This window comes from Protomyctophum bolini (genome assembly GCF_963924005.1).
Source record: "Protomyctophum bolini genome assembly, chromosome: 19".
In the NCBI taxonomy this organism is placed as follows: Eukaryota; Metazoa; Chordata; class Actinopteri; order Myctophiformes; family Myctophidae; genus Protomyctophum; species Protomyctophum bolini.
This window is the reverse complement of record NC_137880.1, coordinates 30,797,338-30,807,977: the sequence shown is the minus strand read 5'-3', so window position 1 is coordinate 30,807,977 and position 10,640 is coordinate 30,797,338. Positions and strand designations below refer to the sequence as shown.

Sequence of the window (10,640 nt, the reverse complement as noted above, 5' to 3'; positions counted from 1 at the left end):
TCCAGCAGCAATAAAGCATGCAACCTTGAAGATAAACGACCTTGTCCATCGAACAATATGGTATCGCATTCGTCCCGCATTCATTACTTCTCAATAGTAAACCCATGACCCTAGATAACCCCTTCAATGGCTGTCACTCTTCCGTCACTCACCCATACAGTCCTCACAAGAGTGTGTGTAAATTGATCTGGCAAATGGCGGTCAAGTGCAAAGAACCGGTAATTCTACCTACTTAAGAATGTAAAGGATTCACATAATAAGAGACATAATCCACACACTTTAATCGCTGTACCTACTTATAGCTACTTAAAGCGTCTGCAATCAACTTCCTCAAAGGAAACACATCCTTCCAGGGATTTGACCGCACGTGTTCCGTTGCCATGGAGACAAGTCAAGTTTGTTCGCTGGCTGAAAAGCAGTGTCGGGTTTTACCGTTTGATTTGATGTTCCGAGTTTTAACTTTTAACTGTCGAGTGTGCTGTCAGTTCACGGGATTACTATGGTTCATATGACTAATTGCAGCTATAATAACAAGGCACAAGATTAATTTTCAGCTTTTGATTAAGGTAAGAAGAGAGAAATCAGTCTTCTATCGATGTACCAGTCCATGCAGTGATCAATACCCGAATTTTTTAATTTAAAACATTTTTTTATTCTGCTTTAGCCTACTGTTGTTGACAATAGCCTGCTGCTCTATAGTGACGTTTTTCATGCAAGAGAGGGCTACTATTACTATTGGCCTAGTTTGCTAGCTCTAATGCACATCATGCACACCATGCCCTGCATGGGACCTTCTCATATACAGTAGCCTGTATAGAGTAGAAAACTAGAATGCGAGGCCATGTGGCAGAGGGTCGCCTCCAGACCCTGCAGGTCTACCGTCTACTGCAGTATGTTCATGAAGGGGACAAAGTCCAGTTAGAGAAGATGGTCAACCTAGGAGTGGAGGATCTCATCAATCTGACAGAACCACAGCAAGGCACGGGAGTGCTGCACCTGGCCGCGGAAGGCAACAACCAGGGTAATATGCTTGTTGGTTACGTTACTTTGACACTTAATTCACTCTTGCTGGCAGTGGCATTTACATTTGAATCGAAGATTTTAGAAGAAAAATTATCCATTCCCTTTATAGGGGCGGCGGGGCCTGGCTGTCCATTAATCTTTTGGTCAGGCAGTATAATAATTGGCAATAAGGATGCATCAGTGTTATGAAAAAGACAAATCACAATCTAGTACTTCCTTCAGTTGATGGCACAACTGTTGATCAGAGTAAAACAATACTGTCCATAGAAGTCAGCAAATTAAAAACATGCCTGAGGAAGGTCGAAAGACCGAAACGTTGCATTTGACATTAAATAAAAAGCTCTTGAACCAGCAAGTGAAGTGTGTGGGGTCTCCCTCCCTCTCAGAAAATTAAAAACTAAACTAAACTAATTATTCTAAATCATTTAATTGTGTTTCATATTATTCTCTCTAATATCTCTAACCCTCTGCCAAAACAGACATGGTCAGCTTCCTAATCTCTCAGGGGGCACAACCAAACATCCAGGACAGCAGGGGCCGCAGCCCGGTCATGTTGGCGGCAGAGTTGGGTCACGATGGAATGGTGGCCCTGCTGGCGAAGAACCACGCTGACATGACGCTGCTGGACGCAGAGGGCAAAGGTCAGAGGCCACAGACTGACCACATAGCAGTGCTAGCAGATGTTTAGGGTCTGGAGGAATGGCTGGAATACTTGAGTAGAAATACTCCAAAGGCTAATTGTAGAAAGAGCAAAAGAAAGCTCTCCACTCATGCATAGAACACACACAGTAAAATCCTGCATGTTAATTTAAGTTAACGTAAGTGATATTTTCAGAAAAGTGTTTTTAACCTTTTCCACATATCATGTGACTTTACAGTTTGCAGAGAGCAATGTTTTGAGACCAGTCAAGATTACTTTCTTTATAGCACATTTCACACAAAATGGCAATTCAAAATGCTTCACATAAGGCATAAAAAGAAAGAGGTGAAACAAAGTATGTTTATAGGGTGTAAGGTTGGTTTAGCACAAGTGCTCATTTTCAGCAACACCTTGTATATAAGCACAAAGACAGACATACTGTACACATTAAAACCTGGTGAGCTGACCAGTACAGTACAGTCTTAACTGTTGGCCACTGAGCAGCTCCACTGGAGCAGTCACGTTGGGGGGTCAGTGCCTTGCTCAAGGGCACTTCAGCATGACCCTTCACAGATTTTTCTGCCGGTCCGGGGAATCGAATCAACAATATTACAATAGTTTTTCGACAATCAAAACACAGAACGTGGAGGCCAGAGGAGAGGGCAGCTTGTGTAAAACAGGTCAGTGGAGCTAATGCATTTTAGTCAGAGCATGTGAGGTCTCAACTCCACTAACATATTCTAATTCCAGTATTACTTTCTCATCCTGCAGTTTGGGGCCCCTACACAGAGCCTCATCTCAAGTTCAGTATAACCTGGAGCTGGAGGGCATGTGCTGAATACCTTGCCTTGTCTTACAACTCATGAAAATGTATGCTGCGTCTGTTACTCTGTTTAGATATTGATGAGGGGGATGTATCTCCCCTGGCAACTCGCATCAGCTCGCCCCAAAGTTCTTCGGGAACCCTCTTAAACCAATTATGCTAATTGCTTCAATTACATCGTTGTCCAGGGCATCGATTACAGCAAATGCATGGGACTATTTTGAGAGCAAACGAACGAGTGAAAGAAGCATAGCAAAAGACAGGAAGGAGGTGTGTGTGTGTGTGAGCTTGAATATTCTATGTGTGTCCGTACTTGCACGCTTTTGTTGTGCGTGTTTGGTTGCTTGGTGGGTTTTTTTGGGCAAATTTGTGTTTTTCTGTTGCCATGTGCCGTGTCTCTATGGTGTGAATGTGTGTATCGTATGTGGCTAGTGTTTGTGTGTGCACGCACATGTCATGGCACTCGGATACATCTAATTACAGATCAGGCCCTGACGGCCTCCCACGAAGCCAGTTGGGTAACCCGATACGATTGTGGCTGACTCGGTCCACTCTCAATAGTCACACTATGTTTCTGTCCCCTGTAGGTCCCAATTGTCTGTTGACATGTTCTCAGAATTAAAACCATGGTGTTTTCTTTAGGGAAGTCTCAATCTCAGTATTGAAACTGAGCTGTTTCCACTTGTAGGCACAGCCTCAACCATAAAATCTGTATGTTTAAACCATGTAGGTTCAGATTAAATTAAAACCAAGTTGTTCATCCTAGTATGTTCAACCCCAGCCCAGGCCATATCCTAGGGCTATTTCCAATCATCTTTGACAATTTTTTTAAATATAAAAACGTGATTAAGTGATTAAAACCAGGAAAAGACAACATTTAATGCCATATCACAATATTACGATATCTAAAATCCAAGATGAAATCTAGTCTCATATCATGACATCGTCATAATATCAATATCATGGACATGATATCAGCCCCACCATATCTCAGTACGAAGTAGAATCTTAGCATTCAGTTATTCTATAAAAAAAAATCCATCTGCCCCGAAGGGGATCCCGCTGCTGTGCTGCATCCATATCTTATTTCAGATTTAAGATCTCCCACCGTTTTGCTCTGACTTTCCCCACCTTGTACCTCACCTCCTCCCTCCTCTCTCTGCAGGGGTCTTGTTCTATTGCATCTACCCCACAAAGCGTCATGCCCGCTGCCTCCACGTGGCGTTGGAGAACGGCGCCGACGTCAACAATGTGTCAACCGAGGGGAAACCAGCCTTCCTACTGCTGTGTGAAAACGCTCTGGACTGCAGCATCATGTGCCTCAGCATGCTGGACAAAGAAGCCGACGCCAATGCAACCAATCAGGTTTGAGGTTTTGCAGGGTTGATCACTGAAGGCTTATGGGAGATGTACGTAGTACATGAAGGTAAATGGTAAATGTAATGCATTTACATACGTATAGCACCTTTCACCAAAGCGCTTTGCAATGTATTTCACATTCACCCATTCATGCACACATTCACACGCAGATGACGGAGGAAAATGTCAGCGATGGGAGGGAATAGGTTTATAATGTTCTGGTAGGAAACCAAGTGAGAATTAGGAATTCACAGAGAGAATAAAATAAAGTAGTGCAGTTAACATTCTAGTACAGTACATAATGCACTAATGCTGCTGAATGTATTGCCGAGGTTCATTAATTCATTTGGTTACATTTTGTACACTCTCAGTGATTAACTGAGCATTTCACTGTGTGTCGTTAATCCAGAGCACAGGTGTCACTGCACTGATGGAGGCAGCCAAGGCAGGCTCTGTGCAGCTGCTCCGAGCCCTTCTGCAGAGAGGTGCAAACCCCAATTCCCTGGACAACAAACGCCTCAGTGTGGTACACTACGCTGCCAAGGGAGGCTTGTTTGAGGTCGGTATACAGAAAGAAAGTCCAACCCTACTGTACTAAGTGTTTTTGTTTTCCGCAAATGAATGCCCCTGGGCCCTGTTGTGCATTAAACCCGTTGACAGAGTACGTTGGTTTCACCACATGACCATATGTGGTGATTTGTGTATCTGTCTGCCTGCCTGTGTGTCCCATACTGTATATGGAGTTCCTTGATGTCATCAGTTCGGATCGGCGGTTCTGATCAACCGCTTATCCGAATGACTGGAAGTCGGGCACCGCACTGTCTCCCACGGGTCTTCGCCGATGCACAGGCCGAGTTTGAAGTCGGTCTGGTTTTGGACAACCAGATCTCTATATGCCTGTATATGGGCATATCAGTTGGATCAGTGGTTCTGGACAACCGCCTATCCGACCGACCCGACGCTGATACCGCGCTCCCTCGGGTCATGACTGATGCGTGTGCAGAGTTTGAAGTCGGTCGGGTGGATGGTTCTCAAGATACGATACACAGACAACATGAATCCATGAATCCTACTTTGTAATAACACTGTGACTCCATTGGTCCGGGACCTGAGAGTTTTCTGTCCTTCCTCAAAGGCTTTTATCGTACCTCTCCTTTTCCCCTTCGCCCCAAATAATTCTTGTCAATAAATATACAGCATCGTGGCTACGTGTGTGCAGCCTTTTTCTCATTTTTATTTATTTACTGCCTTAGGTTAGGCCAGCACCTCACCAACACTGGTGTGCGCCCTTTCCTATTTCGTCTACCGCTTCGCCTCAAAGTCATATGATCTTGTGTTCAAATCCAGCGTCCTCTAGCTGACCGTTGCCCTGTGCTGCTGTTTTTGCTCCAGGTGATTCAGGTTCTATCTGCGTACTCAGCAGATATGGGTGTGATTAGTGCAGAGGGCAACACACCCCTCCATTACGCTGCCACCGCAGGCCATGCAAACTGCTGCAAGTTCCTGGCCCAGAGAGGTACAGTGCTGAATTTCAAAGTGAATTTAAAGTGTTCTCCATGCTGTGAAGTGTTCTATGATCACTAGGAGCTGCACTTTACATAGTATTCTGTATGTGCCTGTAATGCAGACACATTTAACCCATTCGGACCTCTGGCTGATTTTACAAATGCCAGTTTTTTCCAGTTTCCTTTTGTTCCAGGGACCCCCAGAAGCAAAGATTTCAGTTAAAAATGTTTGCTTTAAAATATATATATTGGTATTCAAAGATTCGCATGAATGTTCACGACTTTTCAAAAATAGCAGATCAACAAACCATTTTCTTTTATCGTGACACTACACTCATAAAATATAAAATTACACTGATTCTTTCCCGCTTTTAATGGGTTAATTTCCTATTCTATTCTGTTCTATAATTAATACACATCTATTTTTCATTACATGTTACAGTACATGTACATCAAAAGATTAGTAGATATTCAAATATTTTCCTATCTATCCAATTTATTGATCCATGACAAATCATGCTCCATGTTTTAGGCTGTAACCCCAAATTGAAGAACCACGAGGGTTTGCTGCCACGTCAGATTGCTAAAGACTCGGGTCACAAAGCTGCATCCAAGGAGCTGAGGAAATCCGAGAGGCTGCAGTGGAAGACCAGTAAACCCAGTGGCACTGCCGCCTGGGCCCTCACCCTCCACGACTGGTCCTACGAGAACGAGACGGCCCTCCGCAACGCCTTCGGCGACAAGTCTGACATGGTCTCCATACAGAAGTTTATCTCTGTGATGGAGACGCTGATGGCCCCACTGGACGCGGATCATTTCCACACGGTCCTCCTGGCCCATGACCGGCGGAGGGAGGGCTTCATCAACATCAGCGACTTCCTCAAAGGCGTGAAGTACGTCCAGAAAGCCTTCCTCATCTCCTCCTATGCCCCGAAGAAGAAGAGGGGGAAGAAGGGAGGGAAGAAGGGAGGGAAGAAAAAGAAGAAATTCACCCTGCCTCTGCCTATCTGCACCGTCCCCCCCGAACACATCCACCGGCGCCAGGATGGCGGGCCGCCCCACTTCATGATCGAGACGTACAAGCAACATACCGACCTCAGCCGCTTCGACCGCGACCACCCGCCGTCGCACCCCATAGAGGACGACTCGGCCTGGTATATAGACGAGCCACAGAAGGTCTACATCAACGTCAACTACTGCGTGAAGTCGGGCGACCTGGAGTCTTTGGACCTGGCCTTCAGTCAGGATGTCCCCGTGGACATTACAGATCCCTTTTACAAGACCCCGCTGATGGTGGCCTGCTCCAGTGGCAGCTATGAGGTGGCCGAGTATCTCCTCGGACGAGGGTGAGACGGGAACTGCTGTATTTCTTTTTTGGGGGGGTTTAATGGTTTAAAGCCTGGGTTTGCTCTTTAAATTATGGTTGAGGAAACCATAGTTTTAATAAACCATGAGCCATAGATTATATTTTATAAACCATGGACTACAGTTTAAAAACGTTGGCTAAATCTAATATTATCCAAAGCAGATCCGTTTCCTGTTTTGGCACAGTTCAAAAAGGAAAATGCACTCTAATGTTCAAGTTTTTTACCTTAAAACTTTATATACAAAAATAAAATAACTTAAACCTAGATGACATTTTGAATGACTCAGATCAGGCTACCCTTGATGCATTCACGTCTGCCCTGTGATTGTGAACCACAGGGCAGACGTGAATGCAACCGACCAGTTCCAGTGGACGCCCCTCCACCACGCAGCCCACGCGGGACAAGTGGACATCGTCCAACTGCTATTGGAGGCCGGCGCTACCGTGGACGCCCCCGCCCTCAACGGAGCCACGCCCCTCATGAGGGCCATTGAGACCTCGCGACCCTGCTGTGTGGACTTCCTCATCAAGGCGGGGGCAAAGGTCACGGCCGAGAACAAGAAAGGTTGGCAGCAACTACATCGCGAATGTCAAAACGGTGTCCACCGGAAAATATGCATTTAGTGTAATGCCATTCTTTATTAACTTATTAGTAATGTATTATTATTACAGATACAGAAAATAAGATTTATTTATTTACCAATGCTTAAAGCCAAACTAACAGTCACTGACTGCGTCAGAATGAATGTATTATGAATTGTAAACAGACTTGAATGCATTTCCACTCAGAGCAAAACTGCCTGGACATCGCCAGGGTCTACGCAGACCACAGGATCATTAGCTTGGTCAAAAACAAGATGGATTCTCTGCCCAAACCCAAGGAGAACCATAGGGGGAAACTTATCAAACCTCAGCAGGCCAAAGTCAGACCAGCCACCACTCCTAAAGAAAAGGTACTGAGCGCCATCGGCCTTAGATTTTGATGACCAACCGTGGCCATCCGAGGTGAAAATGTGGTGCTGTGATGACAGGAGAATAGACGAGCAGTATCAAAGTATTCTAACTGAAAATGTACTACTGCTGCTAGAATTGTGTAAATCCAAAGTCCAACATAATTTTCAATACACAAGTTGTTTTCTTTTATCATCATATATCTCATGATCCAAGATCCCTAAAGAGCTTTCACCTGTTGATAATTTTTTTATATAAACACATAATATGAAAATTATATATCTGCAGAGCTTTTAAAAAGGTGTTGAATACAATTATTGCCCCCTCCCCCCCCAACACATACACACGCATGCGCGCGTATTCATTGGATAATGCGACTTTCTTCCCTCTTAAAGCAATACTTTTGGAATGTTGTCTATTGCACTAAATTATAAATACAGTGTTTTCACCGACCACCAGCCCTACACTATATCAGATGAATCATTGAGCCAGTCCCATATTTCAAAGTCGGCCTCTACCTGTGTATAATTGTCTTCCCTTGTCACCGTGAGAGAAATCCAAGCCCGTAAAGAGATACACAGTTGTTACTCTAGCCTCAGCGACTTGTAAGCAAATTAGCCAAGATGTGTTGTGTTACAGCTGACAGAAGCTGATGTTTGGGATATCAATAACCACAACTGTACATTCTGTTGAAGGCTCACACAAAGGCAATGACTTTAAATCAGGCTAGTGTAGTACCTCTAACTGAAGACCAGACAAAGGATATTGTTTTTATTCCAAACTCTATAACAAGCAGCCCAATAGTTATGCCCCTCCACCTCTGAACTGTTTCAGCCTTGGCCAGGCACCTCGTTGATAGGAAGTGTCGAATCACACCAATGACGGTTAAGAGTACATACTTTCCTGTCACTTGTCAACCTCGTGCTCATTATTATTGATGCTGATCACCTGTGTTAACTACAGTATGTGACCTATATACACAGTATACTGTACTGTATATGCGCCATATGATTGAACGAAACAACATGAGTTTGTAAAATAATATTACACATATTGTGTTTCTTTTCAAAGTCTCAAATATTTAAAATGTTCGATTAAATTCTTGTGTTCCTCAAAATCAATCCATTAAGAATTAAGCTATCGAAAATTATGTATTGTAAAGAATTATGATTCATGACTGCATTCTCTGCTATCGTCCTCCTCGCCTCATCGTCACTTACAGAGAGCTGCTACAGTAACGCCGGTGCCGGCCTCCACCACAGCCGTTGCCACGACAGACAGGGTTGCCTCCCTGAAACAGCCGGAGAGCATCATCCCACACAACACCAGGATCTCCGGGGGCAAAACCAACGCTGTGGACATCACCTTTGTGCCAAAGACGGTAAGGCCTCAATGACATTTGGATTGTCTTCACCAGAGTCTACACTGTAAATGTGTAATAAATCTAACCAAATGGACCCATACAGATACATTTGGTCTCTCTACACTTCCTCACTCAGGAATTTTGACCCCCTGGTGGTAGGACACCTGCTGGTCGACAAGTATTACTGCCTGAAACTCATATGTGCAATATGTCGCCTGGGAAAAAACATGGGCTGCCTTTGGTTTAGAATCCCAGGGAGCTTTTTTCAGTCTACACAAATCTTTCTGCCAAAGATAACCAATCTACAAGCTATTTTTGGCTAATGTTCCCCCCAGAATATGGATGCCGGGGTCCAAGTGGTTAACAATCAAACGAAACAAAAACGCCTTGTCAACGTTCCCTCCTTCATTCTTCCCTCCTTCGTTCTCTCAGGTGTGGAGAAGACCTCTCACCACCAGCCAGCTGATAGCCAAGAAGGAGACTCGGAGACAGCATCTCTCCTATGAGGTGGACTTTGATGACCTGACGATGCCTTTCAACAGAAACATCCAGAGGAAATCCCTGGAGCAGCCGGAGGCCACAGACTAGAGCAGAAGCAGTGACGTGTTCATTGTGAGTGAGAATGATGATATTTTGGTGACCGTTTGATGGCTTTTAATTGCCAGGTACGTGTCACATTGTGAGACATCCTGTATGCAGCTTTCCCAGTGAAGCCTGATTCATTTTACCATTGAAACCAATGGCTTTCACAGGCTAGTATAAACTAGCTTGTGTCTAAACTATCTTGTGCTACTCGCTGGGCTCTATTAGGCATCATAACTATGGCAACTTTTTTTTATAGTGAATTGCCATTCGGCACCATGTGTAACATTCCACTTGTGTGACTCCAAGTAATCAGGAGAGAGGAATAACAGATTAAAAGCTGTCAACAGTGTCTAGTCTGTCTGTCTACAATGTAAACTTTGTCTTTTGCCAATTGTATATTGAAGATAGCCATAGCTACAAGTCATCAATTAATTATCACTAGTAGAGAATAACAATAATAAGGAGAATGACTTTGGAATAAAGGGGCTATGCTATAGCTTTAAGACAAATAATGTGTAGACCTTTTTTTTTCTCTGTGTAAAGCATTCTAAGAATATGAAAATATTGTGTTCTCATGGTGTCACATGCTCTCCAACAACAACAACTCACAACAGATCTAGGAAAGACGTTGCACAGTACCCGAACAAAAACAAACAATGCAAAAAATAATACAAAACACTGCAAGCAACACTTTGACAGGATCAACACTGGGCAGAATGTAGTTTCTGTTTCGGTAGTTTCAGTATTTATTTATTTTTAGGTCCATTTTTATTTTTCTCACTGAAGGTCCTCTTCAGTGAGAGGGGTGGGGAAGCTTGAGGCATTTAAACCCGATTTATAGGCCTACTTACTCACGATCTACAAGCTCACAACACGTGATGCATTGTGATGTTGTGAATCGGCTATTTAAGGCACGCAGCACCGTCATTAGGCAGACTGTAAATTAGGAGCAGAAGAGCCTGACACTGGTGTGTCAGCTCATCTGAGACACAGGGATTTATTGTGGACCCATAAGGGTCCATTTG

At 44.0% G+C, this 10,640-nt stretch overlaps 1 protein-coding gene across 1 annotated transcript; it reads left to right on the top strand.

Moving 5' to 3' along the window:
• Positions 1-831: 831 nt before the first annotated feature.
• ankef1a (ankyrin repeat and EF-hand domain containing 1a) lies at positions 832-9,618 on the top strand (the record flags this gene model as incomplete). The annotated part of the gene is made up of 10 exons (XM_080790252.1): positions 832-1,021; positions 1,503-1,664; positions 3,652-3,851; positions 4,255-4,404; positions 5,238-5,361; positions 5,883-6,696; positions 7,055-7,281; positions 7,506-7,669; positions 8,890-9,048; positions 9,463-9,618. 10 exons carry the CDS (start codon positions 832-834, stop codon positions 9,616-9,618), a joined length of 2,346 nt encoding a protein of 781 aa, XP_080646378.1.
• Between the last annotated feature and the right edge of the window lie 1,022 nt (positions 9,619-10,640).